The sequence below is a fragment of the Brassica napus genome, chromosome A6 (assembly GCF_020379485.1).
Source record: "Brassica napus cultivar Da-Ae chromosome A6, Da-Ae, whole genome shotgun sequence".
NCBI lineage: Eukaryota > Viridiplantae > Streptophyta > Magnoliopsida > Brassicales > Brassicaceae > Brassica > Brassica napus.
In genome coordinates this window covers 21062877-21085199 of record NC_063439.1, presented here as the reverse complement: position 1 = coordinate 21085199, position 22323 = coordinate 21062877, and the positions used below count along the sequence as shown (strand labels likewise).

Genomic DNA, 22323 nt, shown 5'->3' with positions numbered 1-22323 from the left:
AGAAAGTTCACAAAATAGTAATATTACTTTTAAAAAATATTTTTAAATAACATAAAATATAATTTTGAAGTAATAAAATACTTTCTTTATATTTATTCTCTATAATATTAATTGCGAAGTCGTTATCATATGTGTCGCTTTCACATTAACTATCACGATGGTTGATTACATTGATATCCTTAATGAATTTAAAATATTAAATATTATTATTTATTTAGCTTCCTTTTAAAAAATTTCCAAAAACATATACATATAATAAAAAGTTTTTAATAAAATTAAAAAATGAATAGAAAAACGAATATATATATATATATAATATGATTTCATAAAAAAGGAAAGTTCACAAAAAAGTAATATTACTTTTGAAGTAATAAAATACTTTCTTTATATCTATATTTTCTTAGATGAAAAATATAAATTTGTATATAATGTGATTTCATTAAAAAAATAATTTACACAGATAATCTTGATATTCGAAAAATTAATAATATTTATTTTAAAACATAATTTTAAATAATACAAAAAAAAATTCAAAGTAATAGAAATATTTTTATGTATCTATCTATTTTCTTAGATGGTTACATAAAATAATTAAGTAACATAAAATGATATATGTTTAGTTGAATAAAAATAGTTTATAATTAGTATTATTGAAGTGTTTTATTTATTTTTCATATATTTAGTTGCTATAATATCTTCCAATTACAGCAAAAAAAAATCGATAAATTATATTTTACTTATACAATATTATTTTCAAATACAATCACAATTTTGTTTACTCTTATTTTTAAGAGATAATTAAACTAAAATAAATTTTTTTTTGATCAAATAGTTACAAAATAGTTGAATGAGGTAGATATATTATACTTTATCATTATTAATTTGATTTTTTTAATATTAAAGTTTCTTTTAAATTTTATGTTTTTATATTTGTGGAACTTAATATAACCATAATCAAAATATCAAATCAAATCTGAATTCTCATATTTAAAAATATTTAAAATAAATTTCAGTTCTCATTCAATAAATCAAAAGCATAAAGTTATTTAGAATTTATATAATATTTTAATTATTATAAATATTATTATCTATTCATAAGCTTTCAAAAATGTATCACCTACTTATGTATGTAACTTCCTATTGAGTATCGCTTTTTATTATATTTTTTAAAAAACATCAACAAATAATTTGATAAATATTATGAAAATACCTGTACATTTAAACGATAAATAAAATTAATTTTATTTGACTTAATTATAATAAAAATAATTATACTTTATTTTTAATTTGAAAGAATATATGTAACTCAATATACTCGCAACATGAGTGACTCGACTAATCTAACTTATATCTAAAATCTTAACTACGATAATAATATATAATTTTATAAGAATAGTAACTTTTTTATAAATATAAATCATAGGACAACTCAAAACATACTAAAATGAAAATAAAATATTAACCAACTGTTACAATTTAGTTATTTTCTAAAATTTATATATTTTCATGAGACTTCAAAATATTATCGTTATATTAATTCATGTGATTTGGAATCATACACTTTAGTTTATTTTTATTTTATGCTAAGCAAAATATTTCTTAATTTATACATAATCTTCATAAAATATATTTACATTTCTAAGACAACAACCACCTAAATGAAAAAAAAAAAATAATCAAAATTTTAATATATTTAGAATAAGAAATATTATAGTTAAACTCAGAGATGCAATCCAAATTATCCAAATGATAACTAAATCGACTGTAAAAATAATAAAACCGATTATATATATAACATTAAAATCATATGTATTATTAAAGTAATATAATATTATAAATATAAATGATGCATACAAATTATAAATTAATTTTAAATAAAAGTAAATATCAATCAGTTATTATATTATAATTACTTTAGAAATATTTATATTCATGCATGAGCACGAAAAAATCACCTAGTAATTTAAAATAATATAAACAATACATTCTGTAGGTATTAAATCATAGTTTTTTTTTGGGAAAATAATAATCATAGAGTAATTGTTGACAAAAAAAAATCAACAAAATATAATGGACAAAACTAATAAATACAGCCTTTAGTGGATCCAAACGTTAGCCCACTAACATTTTGAGGTGAAAAGCCTAATGGGCCTTTATTCTTCTCTTCCAACGAACGAAGCAGAGAAAAAGCGTTTCCTTCGTTTTCCAACTCGGAACATGGCGTAATTGTGCAGAGAGATCCAACCAAACTTACAGTTGTGCTGTCACATTTCGAGACGAAGAAGCACTAGATCTAACACACCAGCTAGTCAAGAAGAGCTTAGACTACACAGAGAGAGAGAGGATGGATAAGATGAATCAGGCTTTAGAGAAGATGAAGATGTTGGTGGGTATGGAGGTCGAAGACGAGGAACGAGCTGCCGAAGAAGAGAGCTCTCTCTCATTCATGGAAGATCTTAATCGCAATTGCGCTTTGACTACCAAACAGGTTTACTAACTAACTAACTAACTGTGTTTACTTTGGATCAAGTCATCTGCATTTGGCTGTTTCTTGAACATATCATAATGAAGTTGAGCTCTCTCTGAATCATCTAGATAAGTGTTTGTGACCCTTAGAGATGAGTGTTTAGCATTTCGATGTAAAATTGATATAGTAGAGAGGAGAAGGATGATCATGTTTACTGGAATATCACTGAAGAAGTGGTTAGATAAAAGTTTGATTAGTTGGAAAGATATATATATATATACTTTGGTTTATTTACTCGTTTAGATGAATCTGTTCTTTGAGTGTCTTGAATTGGGGGTTTATCGTAAGCTAATATGCTCTATGTTCTCTCGGTATGTTTCCATGAGAACAGAGATTCTATGGATTTGCGATTTGCTTGTCAGCTGGCTTGGCATGTACTCTTTTGGTAAGTAGTCTTATCCATGAACTAGCGAGCCTGCTTTGAAAGGAATCGTTTACTTAAAAATCATATATGACCTTTAAACACTTTGTGGAAAGTTTCCTTTGTTGGGTAGTCTTGTCTCCTAACTCTTTTACGTTTTTTACAATGCAGTCAATGCTTGTTTTCTTCAATCCGATCAAGTTTGGCTTCACATTCACTCTGGGAAATTTGATGGCGCTTGGGAGGTCCGTCTTGGATTCTTTTTAGTTTAGCTTGTAATATTACAAGTCTCTGTGGACAAGCATTCTCATTTTCTTTTCTAGATTTTAAGTTTTATATCGTTTTTGTATGGCAGCACAGCATTCCTTATAGGCCCACAGAGGCAGGTCACGATGATGCTTGACCCAGCTCGCATCTACGCTACTGCTCTGTATCTTGCCAGCATTATCATTGCCTTGTTTTGCGCTCTCTATGTAAGTTAGTAGGGTTTCTCAATTCAATCCACTGGGAAATAATAAAACTGAGCATAGTAAAGGTTAAGACTATGGAGTGAAAATGCCTTGTTATACACATCAACCATTTTCTTTCTGTACAGGTTCGTAACAAGCTGCTGACGCTGCTTGCTATCATTCTTGAGTTCTCTGGTCTAATATGGTATCCCAACTTCCATTAACTTTCTCTCGTTATCTACACATGGTCTCTGCATGGTCTTTTATCATAATGCAGTCACATAATTTACTCTTTCGAAACATATATTAGCTCGAGCTAAGAATGCATTGGTGAACCGAAGACTACTTGTATGGTTTTCTGAGTTTGTCACAAAAAGTGTCATTCATCTTGTACTGCAGGTATAGCTTGAGCTACATCCCTTTTGCGAGGACCATGGTCTCAAAGGTGTTCATGACTTGTTTTGACACCGAGTTTTAAGCAGCCCTATATACACAGAGAATTTTGGTCCCAAGAAACCACTGTGCTCTGTTTTAATGACTAGTCAATGTTCAAAGCTGGACTTGTTTGATGCACGAAGAAGAACGCTAAAAGCTCTTATTGTCAATGTTCTATGGCTTATCTTTGGATCTCGTTTTGGTTTATACTTGCTTCTTAACATGATGTCTTCACAATTCGTAGCACAGTTTTTTGTATGTTTTGATGTGGAATATAACGTAGATTTGGGTGTGGTTCCTTTTTTTTGAGTTTCCTCGAAGTTGGAAGTATATTAACCACCTCAGTTACGAGTAACTGCAGCTCAAGTGCACACACTCGAAAGTTGCAGCTTTTAAATTCTAATAATGAGAAATTTTTTTGAATAACTGCAAGAATGGAAATCAATCCATAGCCTTAATGAAAAGAACGAAGTCACATACAAAATACATAAAAGAGTTGATTCAACAGAAAATAAAAGAGATGCAGAAGAACGAAGCTCAACTTTCCAGCCAAACTGGCTGAAGCAGAGTACTCCTGGCTGGTAAAGTGAAGAAGTTCTCTAGAAGACAACAGTGTCAAGCATGGTTCCTAGTGTCTGAACAATGTTGGATGACATCAAGTTCGAAACGTGTTCTTCCAGATGCTTCTTTGCGTCTTGCCTTCCCACATTCACGATCGCCAGTTTCTCCGGTGACAACTCGTCTTCCTCTTGTACCGCCTTGTTATATTTAGCAGCCAAGCTCAACATTTCCTGTTAAACACAAGAGAGAGAGACAATGAAGATGAGATGTGACATGTTTGAACAAATGAAAAGATTGCAAAACACCCCCATTTTTCTATTACTTGCACAGTCTGTTCGTTTGTCTTGGAGTGGGTGTCAAAGCGTCTTAGCGTCAGACCATCTGTCCATTTCTTCTTGTGGAGGTTTAGCAACATCTTCTCCTCGAGCTCGTTCTTCCTATAGTTGATGGCTATTGAGTAGTAGTGTCTGTTCAATCCATGAATCAAAGCCTGCATAACAGTGTATCCAAAAGTACGTACGTATCAGAGTCATCCTTTTACTTTGATCCATCTTTGGAAAGAAGAAAAAAAACACGTTTCGCTATTGTGAACCATCACCTGGATCGATGGTTTGTTCAGATGCCCAAGGTTAGACGTTGTTTGACGAGGCTCTTGCCCAAGCATAATGGTCTGCGGGTTTATGGAGCGGAACGCATCAATCACAACTTTCCCCTTCACACTTTGAATGGGATCAACCACCACTGCCACAGCTCGCTGGTTCAAAGCTTCAAAACTCTAACAAAAGCACACAAGATGTTCAACAATGAGCACACACAATCCAACCCAAACTATATAAAGATACCTAAATCTAATATACAAACCCTACAATGGAAAAAAGGTATAGGACACAAGGGGAAACATTCTATAGCGTAGAGGCAGTGCATTTTCACATAAACATATTGCATTTGACCAACTAAGAACTAAGCAAAAACAATACATTACCTGTTGAGTATTAATATCAACACCAGAAAGCCAGCATCCAAATCCAGGATGTGAATGATACCAACCAACCACCATTTCAGGTCTGAAACACAGTACATAAACTCAAAATAAGACTCACCAAGTGTACATAGATTCTGTAAAAGTGCAAACTTTACATGGGTGTAGAGAAGAATAAGAGCTCACCTCCCAGTCTGTTTAAGCATGTCGAGCATATTAGTCTGGAAAACATGATCAACAGCTTCAACGCTAACACCAGTACCACTCTGAGGCATCGCAAAAACATCCACAACCCTAACAGTGTACTCATCCACGAACTCTCCAAGCATCAATCCCATCACTTCCATAGGAACTCCAGCTCTTCCTGTAGCCACACAAATTCAAAATCAAAATTTTCCAATAATCTTCTTCAAATCTCTAACTCAATTCACATGGCATTAACTCAATAAAGGAGAGATAGCAAACAGATCGACGATCTTATTAAACTCTAGAGTTCTCTCGATGGAAACCCTAAGAGCGAGGAAAGTCAAATTGGAGATGAGGATGGATGATTGTACCGTGCTTGAGCATCTTGAGGAGGGCGAGAGAGGATATGTAAACTTGCTCCGACGTATCGAGAGTCGGAGAATCAGGCGATGCGTGACCCAAACCGCCACCGGCGCCGAAGATTCGTTGTAATCTCTCCATAATAATCAGTCGTCTTCTTCCTCTCTGAGCTGCTTTGTTGGATCTTATTAAACCTCGAGAGAGTCTTTTCTTTATTAACAAGACAAGACTGATCTATTTATTTACATATCAGTCCTCGAATATTTCCTTCTCATTTATTATATACCCAAAGAAAACAAATTGCATTTTTCCTCTAAAATTGGGCTAAATATAAGGTTGCAATGATCAATTTCACCGCCTTCACAGGGTTATTGTGATTATTATGGTTAGTATTTAACGATTTTTTAGAGACGACTAAACAAACCATAAGAACAGTGTAGACTTGTAGCTTTTATTTTTGTGTAGTTCTTAATACAGGTATGCAGTGATGAAAATTTGTGTACTGCGAATCTTTTATTTAGCACATTGAAACTTTCACAAAGAGTAACGAAATAAGAATCAAAGCTTGTTCAACAGCATCTCATTTCGCAGATCTTTGACCCTAAACAAAAACTGTAATGGATGGGAAGCAGAATAATCTTTTGGGAGCAGCAACATTTTTAGGAACGGAGCTGAAAAGAAGCTTTAACTCAAAGATCAGGCATGCCCTTTCCTGTTTTAGCATCATATGTCTGTTCCCAAACAAACTCCATTGGTGTGTCTTTAGGGCCAGCTGCAAACAAAAACAAGAAATGGAAGATCCTCTGTAAGAAAAGCAAGCTATTACCAAATCCTATAGAGAGCTGTATGCGCATAGTGAGATGTTATTTGAATATGTAACACCTGGTCATAGCAAATGAACTATGTTGAATCCACTAAAACTATACATGTAAAATGTCATGTTTAGAAAAAGTTGAACTGCTACGTACCGGTAGTGGGTCTTGGCGTTGTCCTTATCTTTAGAATCTCTGGGCGAGGAATAATGGAACCAGATGTGCCTGTGCCTCTGGCCACTCTTACTTTTGTACCATCCTCTAGGTACTTTACACCAACCTTACAAGGCCTCCTGAGGTAGAAAAAAGATAATAGACATAAGAAATCTCTCTCTTTGAGAAAAAGAGTAAATGGTGAGAGTAAATGTGATACATACCCGGTGACTGGATCAACAACTTGGACATTTGAGGCGTGAAGAGGAGCCTCCACTGTGAAAATCCCACCTTCATGATCAGGGCCTCCCTTTATATGCTTCTTGATCTGTGAATACAAAAAGTAAAAAACATCAGAAAAAAAATAATACAACGGAAAACATGGTCTCAGTGAGCATCCAAGGACACGTAGCTAAATGCATAGAAGTAGACCCGCTTTGTGATTTTTTTATAAGCAACCAATGGATGCTTAAAGTTAAAGATAAGAATCAAATGATGAGACTGATAAGTAACTCCATGATTTGTGTTAAGCTAGTGATATGAGCCTGATTCATTCAGTACTAGTTCATACTAAAGAAACGCAATCAAGGAACTGAGCAAACAATAGTATATAATATACATACAGAACACACGATGATTCAAACTCACCAGATTCTTTCCTTCAACAATGACACGATTCTGGGATCTGATGACGCGCTTGATGGTTCCAGTCTCACCCTTATCTTTCCCGCGGATAATCATTACCTAAAATAAGAAGATCAAAAGACCACATCAGACAAAACCAAACTAAACAAAGCACCAGAAGCGAAACAGAGTGTCCTACTCACATTATCCCCACGAAGTATCTTCCAGTGTCTGATGAGCTTCTCAGCAGCTTTCCATCCCATTGCTCCTAATCCTTACCATCACACAAAAAGAAAAAGAATGTTGCTTTCACATTTCTATTACACAACTCATCTCGAAATGGAAATCATCACGAACCCAAATCAAAATATTGAAAACTTAGGGGGTTTAGATGCAACAAAGATCTACTTCGGGGGGGATCAATCACAATATTCAAAAAGGGACAAGATATTAACGAAATCGCTGGAGAGATGCGAAATCAAGTTTGGACTAAGTTGAAATTCGAAGGAGCTTGCCTGTGAGGAAGAGTAGTCAGCGGCGTTGAAGGTTTGAGTGAAGCCGGCGGCGTTAGCGACGGTGATTGGGAAAAGTCGGGAATATTTTGATTGCGAGTGTATAAAGCTAAAACCCTAAAATCCACTGATGAGTGACGTCATGAAACGTTAAGATGACCGCGCGCTTAGATTTTTTTTCTTTTTCTTTGGTGGCTCTATTTTTCTAAGATCAAGTGGTAGTCTGAGTTTTGATCTATATGAAAAAAAAATCGATAATTCTTGTCTTCTTAGCGAAAAACTCTACACGCAAGTTCCTAATCTTGAGTATGCGGGTTAAGCTAAACTCTAAAAAACCGTCTTTGAAAAAACGAGAAGACATTAGCTCAGAAGCAAAGACCGGCCAGTCAGCAGAGCTATCTAACATTTCCACAAATTCGGTCCGTCTCCATGAGAATTGTGGTGCAATGAAACTCTCTTAGACATAACATCTCCCAAATAAGAAGTCTTTTAGCTATTGTTACAAAATGTTTTTTTTTTAAGTTTGTGGATTTATCACAACTCTATATACAAATTTAATTATATTAGTATAGGTTACACAGAAATGTGTAGAACTTTATATTTTCAGATGCACTCATCCAAAAATTAACAGAAGATTATCGAATTTTGAATTTCATTTGAGAGATTATTTGATTCTAAACTCTATTTTAAAATAAGAAATAAAATTAGGTTAGAAATGCTCTAATGGGATAAAAACAATCTCTAATTTTTGTTATATTTTTTAACTTCAGAATGGAATATAGAGATTTATTCTTTCTTATTTCATCTTCACTCTATAATCGAAAAAAAAAAAAATTTACTTCATAAATATAGTAATATTCGTTCATTATTTTTTTTACTCCAAAATAGAGTTGAGTAAAAATTAATTCCATTATGGGGTTACTCCATTTTTAACATTTGAAATGCTCTTAGACGCCACCATTACTGAAGCACTTACGGTACGATGCTCGTACCAAGCGTCACGCTCAGGGCAAGTATTCATGGTCCGGTTAGTTTACAGATAAACTCACCGAAAAATTAATGTTATATGGTTACAAGATTTTTAAAAAATACTTTAGACTCGAAGCCTCTCTACTCTCTAGCAATGCTGGTACTCAGTTCTTTGTTTGAATGATAACCCTTCCTTTGCAATTCAGTTAGTTTTGTACGAGGCTCAGAAAAAATGGCGTTGCAAGACTAGTCTAATACTAGTGGTGGTGTGTGTTAAAAGAGAGTCACCTTCCAAACACGATCCATTGGTGTGTCCTTATTGCCAGCTGCAAACAAAAACACAAAATACTTGGCAAGTAATAATCTTCTCTAAGCTACTACCAAATCCTTTTTCAAGGTTATATATCAATATATGTGGTTTATCAAGTTATTGTATCAATACATCTTTCTATACATCCAGACCTTTAAAATGTAACAACACAGGTTTATAAATGTATAGCAGACGATTAGACGAACTATATATGTTGATTTCACCAAAAAATTTAAAGGTAAAATGCCAGATGCTGATCAAGAAATTTGTTTCCATGATTTGCCTTTGTTTCCCTAAGATGAGTGCTCTCGACTTTTTTTCGGAGCCTTCTGTAGCACAACCGAGGTTCTCCGCACTGCAGGGATGGAGTGATAGAAGATCACTAGTTTCCAGAAACTTTTCATCTCTTTGAATAACAACAAACGGATTACGAGTAGGAGGTGCTAGATTGGATTGTTTTGTTGCATGAATTCTAAAGAGTTGGCTTTGTTCTTTCGATGGTCTATGTAATTACGGTATATTTGTTCATTGAGTTGAAACTTCGATTAGTTGTGCCTTTATTATGCCTGGTATACAATACTATAAATGTTCCTTTGCTTTTATCTTTTTTTCACGACTACTAGTATTGATTTTGACATAGAATTCAACGGAATTGAATTAGTTGATGCAGCTTCTGACAGAAAATTGCGTGTCTCCTGCAAGAAGTACATTGACTATGTCATAATTCAATGCTCCCTGAGACTCCATTACGCTGGCCATATTGATGTGGGGATGACTGCAACAACACTCTACAAGAAAACAGTGTTTACTTAAGCCATTTACCAATTACCATTAACTTATTTCAAAAAAAATTTCTATCTTTTCTTATGATATCTTTCACACGTAACCATAATTTGCATTGGTTGTAACTTGTAACCATCTCCTTTATATGTCGATAAAAAAACGTAAATTCACAGCTGGCAATATCTATTTGGTAGCATATATACAAGAGTAGTCCAAGTACAAGGTCGAATCACTAAACCTACTATCCATTGAAAAGAAAAAAATGGCGACAGATAATAATAAGCACCAGAACAAGAAGCTAACGATTCCATTCAAAACAAGAATCGCTGTCGCCGTTCTCAACACCTTCACCGATAACGCTCAACGCCCCGACGGCTCCATCAACCGCCGTTTACTCCGCCTCGTCGATTTTCGCGCGCCTCCCAACCCCAAGCCTGTAAACTCCGTCTCGACCTCCGACTTCGTCGTGGACCCGTCTCGCGACCTCTGGTTCCGTCTCTTCACCCCGCACGTCTCCGGCGACCGTATCCCCCTTGTGATTTTCTTCCACGGCGGAGGCTTCGCTTTCCTCAGCCCCAACGCTTATGCTTACGACAGCGTGTGCCGGCGTTTCGCTAGGAAGATACCTGCTTACGTCGTCTCCGTTAACTACCGTCTCGCTCCGGAGCACCGTTACCCTGCTCAGTACGACGACGGTTTCGACGTCGTGAAGTTCCTCGAGGAGAACCGCGGTAAGGTTCTCCCGGCGAACGCCGATCTCTCGAGGTGCTTCTTCGCCGGAGACAGCGCCGGCGGGAACATCGCGCACAACGTGGCGATACGAGTCTGCCGCGAGCGCTGTTTCGCCGCCGTGAAGCTCGTCGGAATGATCTCGATCCAGCCTTTCTTCGGCGGAGAAGAGAGGACGGAGGCGGAGAGGAGCCTCGTCGGAATGCCTCTGGTTTCGCCGGAGAGGACTGACTGGTGCTGGAGGGCGATGCTGCCGGAGGGAGCGAACCGGGATCACGAGGCGGCGAAACCGAGCGTTGTGGACATATCGGGTCTGGATTATCCGGATACGATGGTGGTGGTGGCCGGGTTCGACCCGTTAAAGGATTGGCAGAGAAGTTACTACGAGTGGTTAAAGTTATCCGGGAAGAGAGCAAAGCTAGTCGAGTATCCAAACATGTTCCATGCGTTTTATATCTTTCCTGAGTTGCCGGAGGCTGGCCAGTTAATCCAGCAGATTAAGGATTTTGTTGAGGACCGCGTGGTTTCAAACTCTGCTTAGTACTACTGTACTACATGTTGTCCTAAATCCTTAAATGAAATATTATTATGTTAACTGGATTAATAATCTGTTAGTATTAATGTGTGCTTTTAAATCTACGTTGGTGTCATAAAAACGGAGTGTGAGATTAGTCTATTTTCGTTGTTAAAAAAATTAAAAAAAAAAGAGAGAGATTAGTGTATTTCCATTATAATCCCGTGTTCACAATTTTTTTCTTTTTTTTTGTCATTTGTTGGATTAATATTGAAATTTAAACGTGAATTATTATACCAAAGTAAAGATTCTTTCCGGAGCCAAGAAACAATACTACCCGGAGCCAAATGATAATCTAGAAAGCAACTAAACGTAGAATTTAAAATACCCCGTGTTCACAACTTCATATTATATGTTTAGAGCTTAAAGCGTGGAATTTAAATGTGACAGATACAAAATACAACACTTCTTGAGTTTTTTTATATTTTTTGACAAATATGAATCTATATTAATCATTAAATTGTAAGTGCCAAATAGAAAATATTTCTTTCCATATAATTTACGTTTCTTATTTCCTAGGAAAGATAAGTTGTTGAGTAGTTCGGTGGAAAGTGAAGCACACATTCATTTCTACAGAAGAGATTAATGCCGATCCGAATGCCTATTTACTCTATCCAACTACCACGCTTATTCAGCTCTGTAATCTACGTATGTTGTTTCCATCGATTTACATTTTTCCCTAGTGTTGAGTAAAGATGCATTTACATAGTGAGATGTCCCATTTGTCAAATGTGTATTTCTCACCATTCTATGTCAAATGTGTAGTTCTCACCATTCTGTTTTCTTGATTTTTACATGTAAAGTGAAAATTACATTACAGTTGCGGCCACCATAAATGTAAAACATAAAGAACTGGTGTGTTGATTCAGTCGAGGCCTTAATACTTTCTTTTGTTCATATTAGGAGTTAGGACAATGACTGAACACGATATCTTATAAAACTGTAGTAAAATAATCAATGATTTAAAAATGTTAATCAGCATTATTGACCGCTGAAAACAAACTAGCTCATGTGTTTCTCTCAACATCTTTGTTAATTCATTGTTTATAAAATGAACTCTTAGGTCAGAAGAAATGGTTAAGTGATTCATTGGATTGTCGGTCAATTTGTCGACCATACTCCATCCGTAGTAGGTTTGGAAGAGAAATGGGTGTGAGACGACTTTTATGCTAAACCCATACCATTCGACTGAATTAGGTGAACTGTCTATCAGCTTGGAGATTCTGTCAATTACTTCCAAAAGTCGAAAATAAATAGAGAATACCATAATATAAACAAAACATATTCACGTGTTTTATTATATTTTATATCACGACTCATTTATCCATTATGACAAACAGACAAAGGTTGGATGTAATAGAAGATATGGGTTTCTTTTAGGTATCTTTTATGAATTCTTGGTCTGGACTCTTTTAGATATCAGTACCAATATCTTACGTAGGCTCTGTGAGGACTTTAAATTGTATGAAAATGTTGTTGGAGTTGTTAGGATATTATGATAACATCAGTTGTATACCTTTTAACAGCGTAAATACCTGTTTCCCTAATTCTAGGAATCATGAGATGTATACAAAGCAATGGTTTCTCTAGTTTATACTAAGTTCTTTGGTTTGTTTTCTTTCTGATAATTTTAATTTATAGTTTTATACAATATATACGATGTTCCAAAACATTTTAGTCAACCGCAATCTTTGGTGTTGTTGTACTCCTGATTCAAAACTCGGTGGCATGAGTGTTTTATGTTATAAATGGTGTCAACTGGCTCCAGGCCATAAGAGAGATTATGATCAAATGTTCAAACTCCTCATATTTAACCAAAAAAAAACATTTTTATTCGTAGGCTAAAATAGTCACAGTTAGATGTGAAACTATTACTAGTCCATCAGATACCTGGTACACCCAATCATGTCAGTGGATGATATCTCTATTACTTACTTCTAATTCACATGAAAAATGAATTAACATACATAAAACATTCAATTATCCATATGAAAATCAAGTTAAAAACTACTAAAAATAACATAAAAAATACCAAAAATCATTTGTTGAGCACTAATAATATCCAAAGCAATGAAGAGTAAAGATGATCAACTTGCCACTTCGAGGTGTTTTGCAATTATAAAAGTTCCGGTAAGGTGTGTGCGGTATGAGTTCGGACTTGTACTATGGGCGGTAGAGGCCCACTAAAAGCCCGTTTTGTAGTCTTTCGGATGAATGAATCCATGGCCAATAGATACAAGTCTAATAATTAGGGGTGCCGACCAATCATCGAGGTGGAAATAATAAAAGAAGATCCCCAACGACAAAGGTCAGTTTCGTAATTAAATGCAAAACTTGCAGCCTTTCTCTCTCCTCGCCGACAAAATTCACCGATTGCTTTCCTTCTCCTCCGTCTCTATCTCTCCGATCACATTCGAACCGTGACTGCTCTCGATTTCGTTGGCCGTAGGTTAGTCCCCACCCTCTTCGTCCGCTTGCTTTAGCATCTAAACGCGCCGTCAAAGGTTTAGGTTTTCGTTTGTTTTCTCCGTTGCAGGTCTTAGCTTATGTATTGTTACTTGCGCTGCAGTCAATAATAATTGCCTTTTCATTGTCACTGTGTTGTTTGAGCTTTTAAAGGATTTGACTTTTTGCAACACCTGAAACTTTCTTTTCTGGATAGTACCTTTTTCAAAACCCTTTTTCAAAACTGGTTTTGAGTTTTTTTTTTCTTTTTTTGCAGTTTATTTGACATCGAAGTGAAAAACTTTTGAAGTAATCAATGTAATGGAAAGAGGGAGATGATCAGTTGCTGTGGGAGATAATAATAATACAATAGAAAGATGTCATGGATGAAAGGTAAATCATCTGGTTGGACTGCCTTTGATCTCAAGCAGAGACAGAAACAAGGTCTTGAAAGCGCCATTGAGGATGATCCTTTCCCGCCTGTTTCAACTAGTGTCAATCCACCACCCTTAGATGTCAGAGGGAAGCTGATCAGAAGAAAGCATGAGCCTTCTGAAAAGTCCTTCTCTTCATTGCTCTTACCTCCTTCGAAGTTTCCAGCATTGACAGAGAATAATAAGGATTGCAGAAGCCAAGAAAGCGGTGGAGGTTGCCGAAGCAAACCAAGCAGTTTGATTCCGCCGGTGAACAGTCATGATTCGGCCTTTAGGAAGCTGAAGGATATGAACAGCTGGGCAGATGATAACTTGATAAGGGATATACTGTTATCCACTGAAGATAATTTTGAGATGGCCTTTGACTTTTTGCAAGGAATGCTTTCTACTGGTGATTCAGCAGACAAAGGTAACAATGAGGTTCCAACTGATAGACAATCCGAACATAGAGTATCCGGGAGAACTGTTACAAGTTCGGTGAATATGGCTGCAAGGTCTACATATTATGAGAATGGTCACAAGTATGATCTGCAAGAGAATGGTGGAAGCTCGTTTTTGGTGAATGCGTATGACAGTGAAAAAACACCTGATGATGTTTCTGATCTAGGTAGTATCATTCAGCGGCTTCAGTCCATCCCTATAGCACCTGAATGGGAAGAAGATGACCTCTACTTGACTCATCGAAAGGATGCACTGAAAATGATGAGGTATACAAAGGCTTCTCTACTCCTCTTTATGCTGATAGTTAATCTACCACTTGATTGCTTTTGTCTACCTAATCCAGAGTTCATGTTTTGAATTTTGTTTTCAAACATAAAAGCAGTTTGGGCAGCTATTTGAAAAGCTATTCCTTTTATTTTTAAACAGATCCGCCTCAAACCATTCCAGAGTTGCCCAAAATGCTTTTATGAGAAATGATCATGCTTCTGCTAAGCATCATTCAGAGAAAGCAAGAGAGGATTGGTCAACAGCTCAGAAGCTAAATGCTGAGGCAGCCAATAAGATCTTAGGTATAACAAACAGGAATAACGACATATGGAAGTTGGACCTGCATGGTCTCCACGCAGCAGAAGCTGTTCAAGTGTTGCAAGAACGTTTGCAAAAAATCGAAGGTCAGTTCACAGTGAACCGTTCAGTATCACCAAATAGAGGTAGGTCAAAGAATGCAGCTCTGCGATCTCCGTCACAAGAGCCTTGTGCTAGATTAGATGTGGAAGGCCTGCAGCGTCATAGAGCTTCTTCCAGAGAACTAAGGAACTCATTGCAGGTTGTAACAGGTATGTCGATTTTCGGTTGATGAAGTATCAAAGTTAACTGATATTTCCAAATTTTTTTGTCTGTGACAGCGAAGTTCTTGTGTCCTTTGTAGGTATTGGGAAACACAGTCGCGGACATGCTTCACTTCCTCAAGCTGTGAAGACATTCTTAGAAGATAACAGGTGAAAAAGAAAAAACTCTCTTTTTCTTTATTTATGAGTTAGTATAAACAACTAGCTGAGTAATAGAATGTTGCTTTATCAGGTACTGGTTTGATGAGACAAGACCAGGTGTTATCACAGTGCGGCCTAAATTCAGACACAGCTGAATATATGTTACTTATATGTAACTTCATTGTTGTTGTATCATATCACCTTGAAACTTATTATTCATCTTTGTAACAAAGCCGCTGTGGCTAATTGTTTAGTGTGATCAATCAGGTGGACAAAATAGAATGTAATGTGACTGCAGGGCAGTGATAGTTGGAATGATCAATTGTAATATTATAAACAAGGGACAAAGATTGTTTTTTTTCTCTCATGAATGAATTGTTTATGTAAGCTGTTATAAGCCAGAGCTCAAAATAATAAATAAATTATATACAAAAAAATCTCATTTGTGAAACAAAAATCCTCTCCTCTTTCCCTTCTTTCTCTGTAGAGACTGCAAAATTAGCAAAGTCAGAATATAAGTGACCTTTGCTTGTATCTACACAACTATGTCAGCTGCATTTTTGCAATGTAGTGAAAGAGAGAATGAATTTACCCTCATGTTAAATAATCTCAGGGTGAGTACTATTGTATCTCTTGAACTGCCAAATAAATAAGAATATCAATAGCTTCTAATGGGATATGAAACAGACATGGAATGAACAATAGGAACACAAAAGACCCGATCACAGTGTGATTCTCTTTCCCTATTACTTGTTTGTCAAATATTACTGAGATTCATAGATTAATTTATCCCAATGAATCATAGGACCAAGCATATGCTGATTGATCCGGATCAAGTTTACATAAGCTCACAACCCAATGGACCAACCATTTCTCAGGCTCATACTTTCTCTTTGTAAGAAGGTTAAGTTCTACTTACCAGCCAAGGTCTGCTGATCCATTGTCTGCTCGCAAGGAATATTCACTACCATCAGAAGCAACTATAACAAATTCTTCAGGCTGCCCAAACGGAATTGTTACCTAGATAGATATCAGAAGAAGGATTTTACTTATTAGTTCAAAGCTCAGTGCGTTCCCCATTTATGTTAAACAAACCAAAGAAAAAGTCATTTAACATAACTGCACTTATTTTATGAGAAGAAAGGACCGAAACAGAGAAGGCATAAGTCTTACAGCATTAGAAGATGAGAACTTTTCAGCAGCTATGATATCGTTATTAATACACTTGATACTGTAACCTTCTCTCTTTATAGACAACGTAGCTTCTTCCCATATATCTAGGAAACCAGTCTGTTCAAATTCACATGCATCTGATGTGTTAATCCAAGAAAAGCCAAAGAATACATAGCCCAAACATAGAAGTTCAAAAAGGAAAATGTTATACCGAAACAGAAACTTTGTATGAAGCATGACCACTATGAAGATTCTTCTCTATTTGGCTCTGCATCTCTGGATCTGTGAAAATAAAAGAAGATTATTGCTACCTATATTTATATGCCAAAAAATTATCATTCGGTTCTCCAAGAATGCTTCACAGTTAAGATACACTTACGGCAAGTTATCTTCCGATTTTCATTGGCAAAGACCTTGACAAGCTCCCCCTGAAATCAGAAAGTCTATATCAAGATTCTAAAAATATCACAATGCTTTCACAGAAAACAGTTACCCCCAAAAATAATCCTATTCATATACAAAGATATTAACCTTGCGGTTCCTGTCATCCAAAGGCTGAACTTCAATGGCAAGATATAAATCAACATCATCAGCAGTGACAAGATAATTTGGCTGCTTTGCTCCTGCATTTGAAAAGTTCGTATTTCCATATCAAGTTAAAAGAAAAAAAAAATAGAAAGGGAAACTTCAAGAATAAAAGATAGATGTATACCATCAATGTAATTAACAGATCCATCTTCTAGATGACATACCCACTGCAAATTGATGAAGAGAAAGATAGACTTAGATGCAAATCAACAACAATAAGAAAGCACTCCCTTCTTCTCTTACAGTACGTACCTCAAAGTTACAGCTTGTTGTTCCATTAACGGAGTAACCACAAGCCTGAAGCTCATGTCCAGGATAAGGTTCTCCTGAAATTTGAAGATCCTCTATAGCTGGTAACGGGCCATCAATATCATCATCCCCACCTGTAGACAGTGGTTCAAAATAAAGAGACATGTCAAAGGTCGTAATGGGATTAATAATATCCCATTATGATAAAACCATTACCCTCAGAAGGGGAGGACGATGGTTCTTCACGAACGGGGGACAAAATAGGAGAGTTTGAGGAGCTAGGAGCATCAAACGCAGGGACATATGGTTGATTTTTAGTATCTGACTGTCCCTCTGCCTCGTCCACAACTATCTTGCTAGGAGGCTCACGAAATTTGACATGCTTAGTTGGAGCTTCGTCTACTTGCTTCCAACCACTAGATTCATCTTCACTAGTACCTGCTTGCCGAGGCATCTCAAAGGCAGCTGATTGACTGGTACACATGAAACACAATTTATCAACTAACTATTCAACATCATCTGCAATGAATACAACCAGGAGAGCACTAAGAAACGTCATGAAGCTACAGGTTGTTCATATACTCATAACCGTATCCATAAAAAGTAAGAACAAAAAAATAAAAAGGATAGAGTTAATTGATCTATACAATGGCACCTAGTGACAGATCAAGTCATAAAACGATACAGAGAAAAGAACAGCACCTTATATAGCCAATGACTAATCTGATTCTTTTGAGAACTGAGATCATCATATGGCACAGAGGGGACATGAATTTAGAAAAACTAAGCACAGGAAAAAAAATCCTTTGAACAATCAACGTGCAGGAAGAGGGATATTAAGAATAGTTAGTTAGCCTATAACAAGGAAATTTCAGGGTCAACAGGAAAGACTCAAGCGTCAATAGTCAAGTTAAATCAAATAACTTGTCAGCGTGTTTTATGCGTCAAGACCCAACAATTAAAGTCAAGAGTCATCGCTAAAACTGAGTCAAATGACTTGTGTAAGACAATTTTAAGATTCAAGGGTCTATAACAAACAAAGAGGCAAGATGTCACAGACTTGTTCCTTCCTAACGATTCATGTGGCAGTAACTCCTTTTCTCCCTCCCGGGTAGCTAAGTCAGCCCTCCGGATTAGGCCCGGCCCTAAGAAAGAGGAAAGAAGCTAAATGTTTTGCTTGTAGTTATTTGGACGATTTGCAAGTGAAGGAACCCAACTAGGTGATCCATATATTCAATGCTCTACCAACTACATGTAAGGCTTCATGAACTATTGAATAGGTTCTCGCAGTTTGCATACAGTTTGGAACAAGAATCTTTGCAGTGACAAACTCACCCGTTCACCGGAGATGAAAACTTATTAGGACCATCAAGACGGTAACTCCCCATAGTTGAGCTACTTGGCTCATCTTGATGCCAGCGCTTTGAACCCCAGTCTGTGGCTGCTTGGTCATGGGAATATAGGGAATCCTTCGTCTGGTGGAAACAAAAGAAGTAATTTAAGACTCAGTTCATTCAAGTTTATGATAATATAACACTGAGGAATATGAACATACTGAGTGGGTTAACGCTACACCAGCTGCGCGAGATGGGGCCAAATGGGAATCATTTGAGTGGTTCACATCTGACTGCCAAGGTGCTAATTGATATTCTGACTCTTTTAACTTTGACTCAGTAAGAAGGAGCTTCTCTTGTAGATGCTTAAACAGAACCTGAAGACAAATAACCATACCTATAAATGTCATTCACTAATCAGTACTTTTAGCAGGATACAAAATGCAAGAATCACTATCAAAAATATTGACTTCCTATCCATGTTCTCTGCCTATCCAAGACTCCTCATATTTCTACGAGACAGCGAGTGCTTATGCTTCTTTATCCACTAAGTTCAAAACTTTGTCAGCCGCTCCGTTAATCAATGATAGGGTACCCAATAAATGCACTCAACTGGCCATTTGCATTACTAAAAACGATGCATTATTTCTAAATAAGCCGCTGAGAGGAAACAAAAGGCCATCAATAGTTTACTCATGAGGCCGTTTTATACTAAATATTTTCTGCATTTTGTTTTGGTTCTATGAATATCAGCGGATGTGAATTGGTTCTAGATTCCGACAGTTCTGATAAAGCCATAAAACATAGCAAGAAGCAGCATTTTAGAGGTTGGAACTGACCTTCACATTGCTAACAATAGACTGTGCATCAGAAACCTGTGGTTGTAGAGAATACTCTGATAGAAGAGGCAACAAGTATGATACAAATGTAGATCTCTCTTGCTGTGTAGCCTGGAAAAAAACAGAAAGGCATATTCTACTTCAATTAAACTAACCAGATCTAGTATAGTTATATGCACCAGTACCACTATGTAGTAGTCAAAAAATTTGATGACACTGAGATGCAAATCTTATTTTGCAAATTGAATAACTTTGAAATCTAGTAATAACTTGATGGAAACTGAAGATATTTCATGGTGCCCACCCAAAAAGGGTTACCAAAGATACAATAAAAGACGATAGTACCTGTAAGGCATATGTTAGGCGTATATTTTCCTCAATGATCTCTTGTCTGTAAGAGAGAGCTTTTGATGCAGCGTCAACAAGATCTTCTTGCTGTTGATCAAATGCCTGATTTACAACAGCAAAGAAAAATATTTGAGCGCCACAAACAACTTCCAGAACTAAAAAGATTTAGTAGGAGATGAATTAAACAGATAAGTAAATAGAAAAAGAAGGAAAGGCCAACCAGACGCATGTAGGCAATTCGCTTTTCCAGAACATATTTTTCATTGCGGATTTGAGCTTCCTAACAAAATACCTAAAATGTTAGTCAGATGATTTAGCAAAAATTAGAGAGGAACCATAAGCATCTATTATACTCCCAACTCAACCACAAATAAATCCCAAGGAACTACAAAAGCAAGTAACTTAAAGAGCCAATTGTCTAGCACGGCTCACCTTAACAGAACAGTCAGTAAGATATCTCCTCAATTGTAAAATTTCTTGCTCTTGTTCCTGGACCTTGTGAATGAGGTCCTGAATAAAAACAAACTCAGAAAAATAAATATTCATTCGCAAGAAGAAAACCAAGATGTAGTAAGTGTGATGGAGACCTGCTTCCTAGCATTGCCCGAATCATTTACTTCACCAACTGGCATTACTCGATGAGTAGATGAATTTATAAGTGTGTCATGCGCTCCTTCCAACTGCGTCCTATCAGGAAGCGAATCTCGAGAATTAAACTTTGTGTTCATATAAATTCGGCTGAGCAAACAGGGAAGAGTGGTAGTTTTTTGAAATTCAGTACCTCATAGGAGATGATGAATAAAACTGAGAGGGACCAGCACCACCTATATATCCTCTGTCAATGCCATTAACCACATTTTCCACAGAGGGCCTTTCAAAACGATTGCTCACAGTAGCTTCTTCGCCGTTAGCATTCGCATGGGGGTGAACAACCATTATGCCTTGTGAATCAGCATCTGAAGCTTTAATCACATTCTGCTCCCAGTCAACTGGCTGGTAAACCAGGCGTGACACAGTGGTAGCATTTGAGTGATCTCCGATACTAGAAGTTTGGGGCAAGGATTGATCTGATTTCTAGGCAAGATAGCAAAACTAGCATGTAAATCACCACTATTAAGTGAAAAGATCCTCAAGATTGTACCAAATACTCGTCCATTAACCAGAAAAAGAATGCATATGCAATATACTTACATATTTAGCGAGTTCCAGAATACTTGTCTCAAGTTCAGCCTTTAAACGGCTATTCTCCTCCACCTGCTTAGAGCAAAAACACTATCTTAGATGACCAAAACACTCAGATGACAAACAAAAAACAATCCGTATAGGTTGTCTCATCTGCTAGTTGCAAATGATCCCTTAGTAAACTTATCAACCAGACTGGGATAGGCAACATCTGTCTAGGCGTTCAAAAAAAAAGTCGGTGTATAAACATTAGTCATCTATAAGATGCTTAACCACCACCTAGCAATTTCTTGAACACTGGATCCAACCATCAACGTGTAGTAAGAGACTAAAGACGGATTCTACAATCTAGATTGCTTATTCATCCTATAGGCATTCCCACAGCTAATTCTCTAACCCAACGCTAATAAATCAGATAAGCCATTCCAGGAAGGGAGTGAATAATGAGTTCACAAATTGAATCAATTACAAAGACAAAAGAGACCAGACCTGCTGCTTGATGGTGGTTTCAGCAGCTTCAACAGCTTTGATGACCTGCAACAAGTTATCGTTTTTAAGGTTGTTTTCGGGCGAATCTTCAAAACCCACTTTGGAAAATTTATGGGTAAGTCCATCCTCATGGCCGTTCTCCATCCTCATCCCCCGAACACCTGACTAAATCCCCAATCAAACTAGACCAAAGGACTCTACTTTCCTCTCTCTCTCCTCTTCACTCACATGATCAGCCAATCTCACACGAAGAGAAAGAAAAAAACCCACAACAGAAACCTCGAATCTCAAGCGTGTAGATTTGGAAGAAATGGCATGAATGCGAGCAAATGATAAGGAGGACGAATCTCTCAATCACGATATGGGATTGGAGCGAAAAGAATGAAACTTTCCTTCCTCTCGTCCTCGTCTTCTTCAATCAAATCTGTCTCTCTGTCTCAATCAGTTTTTTTTTTTTTTAATTCGAGAACTGGTGAGTGTGCTGACAT

At 36.5% G+C, this 22323-nt stretch overlaps 6 protein-coding genes across 9 annotated transcripts; 3 read left to right on the top strand and 3 right to left on the bottom strand.

Moving 5' to 3' along the window:
- The first annotated feature begins 2127 nt into the window (after positions 1 to 2127).
- Positions 2128 to 4070, top strand: LOC106348324 (vesicle transport protein SFT2B). The gene is made up of 6 exons (XM_013788046.3): positions 2128 to 2488; positions 2859 to 2912; positions 3060 to 3133; positions 3244 to 3361; positions 3484 to 3542; positions 3737 to 4070. The coding sequence occupies exons 1-6, from the start codon at positions 2345 to 2347 to the stop codon at positions 3813 to 3815; spliced, it is 528 nt and encodes a 175-aa protein (XP_013643500.1). The 5' UTR covers positions 2128 to 2344; the 3' UTR covers positions 3816 to 4070.
- A 135-nt stretch (positions 4071 to 4205) lies between these two features.
- Positions 4206 to 6086, bottom strand: LOC106348323 (26S proteasome non-ATPase regulatory subunit 14 homolog). The gene is made up of 6 exons (XM_013788045.3): positions 5870 to 6086; positions 5499 to 5676; positions 5316 to 5397; positions 4932 to 5108; positions 4656 to 4823; positions 4206 to 4563 (listed from the first exon to the last, which is right to left on the bottom strand). Exons 1-6 carry the CDS (start codon positions 5997 to 5999, stop codon positions 4372 to 4374), a joined length of 927 nt encoding a protein of 308 aa, XP_013643499.1. The 5' UTR covers positions 6000 to 6086; the 3' UTR covers positions 4206 to 4371.
- Positions 6087 to 6343: 257 nt separating this feature from the next.
- On the bottom strand, positions 6344 to 8166 carry LOC106348325 (50S ribosomal protein L24-like). 2 transcript variants are annotated; one of them, XM_013788047.3, is made up of 6 exons: positions 7963 to 8166; positions 7651 to 7721; positions 7472 to 7567; positions 7048 to 7151; positions 6827 to 6963; positions 6344 to 6630 (listed from the first exon to the last, which is right to left on the bottom strand). In XM_013788047.3, the coding sequence occupies exons 2-6, from the start codon at positions 7708 to 7710 to the stop codon at positions 6548 to 6550; spliced, it is 480 nt and encodes a 159-aa protein (XP_013643501.1). In that variant the 5' UTR covers positions 7711 to 7721; positions 7963 to 8166; the 3' UTR covers positions 6344 to 6547. The 2 variants fall into 2 exon arrangements, with proteins under 2 accessions (XP_013643501.1, XP_048591012.1); XM_048735055.1 differs by having other exon boundaries at positions 7651 to 7715; positions 7963 to 8098.
- Positions 8167 to 10196: 2030 nt separating this feature from the next.
- LOC111198672 (probable carboxylesterase 18) lies at positions 10197 to 11345 on the top strand. Its single transcript, XM_022687644.2, has one exon. It carries the CDS (start codon positions 10284 to 10286, stop codon positions 11289 to 11291), a length of 1008 nt encoding a protein of 335 aa, XP_022543365.2. The 5' UTR covers positions 10197 to 10283; the 3' UTR covers positions 11292 to 11345.
- Positions 11346 to 13563: 2218 nt separating this feature from the next.
- LOC111197845 lies at positions 13564 to 16020 on the top strand. Of its 2 annotated transcripts, none has more exons than XM_022687642.2 (5): positions 13564 to 13773; positions 14047 to 14910; positions 15071 to 15480; positions 15573 to 15642; positions 15725 to 16020. In XM_022687642.2, the coding sequence occupies exons 2-5, from the start codon at positions 14147 to 14149 to the stop codon at positions 15786 to 15788; spliced, it is 1308 nt and encodes a 435-aa protein (XP_022543363.1). In that variant the 5' UTR covers positions 13564 to 13773; positions 14047 to 14146; the 3' UTR covers positions 15789 to 16020. The 2 variants fall into 2 exon arrangements, with proteins under 2 accessions (XP_022543363.1, XP_022543364.1); XM_022687643.2 differs by having other exon boundaries at positions 13589 to 13828.
- On the bottom strand, positions 15949 to 22323 carry LOC106348327. Of its 2 annotated transcripts, none has more exons than XM_013788049.3 (20): positions 21836 to 22323; positions 21356 to 21418; positions 20946 to 21238; positions 20752 to 20851; positions 20597 to 20674; positions 20385 to 20444; positions 20162 to 20266; positions 19817 to 19927; positions 19199 to 19354; positions 18979 to 19118; positions 17860 to 18116; positions 17647 to 17777; positions 17519 to 17561; positions 17338 to 17429; positions 17186 to 17234; positions 17018 to 17088; positions 16807 to 16923; positions 16553 to 16653; positions 16226 to 16271; positions 15949 to 16123 (listed from the first exon to the last, which is right to left on the bottom strand). In XM_013788049.3, exons 1-20 carry the CDS (start codon positions 21983 to 21985, stop codon positions 16073 to 16075), a joined length of 2214 nt encoding a protein of 737 aa, XP_013643503.2. In that variant the 5' UTR covers positions 21986 to 22323; the 3' UTR covers positions 15949 to 16072. The 2 variants fall into 2 exon arrangements, with proteins under 2 accessions (XP_013643503.2, XP_022543362.1); XM_022687641.2 differs by having other exon boundaries at positions 20946 to 21231.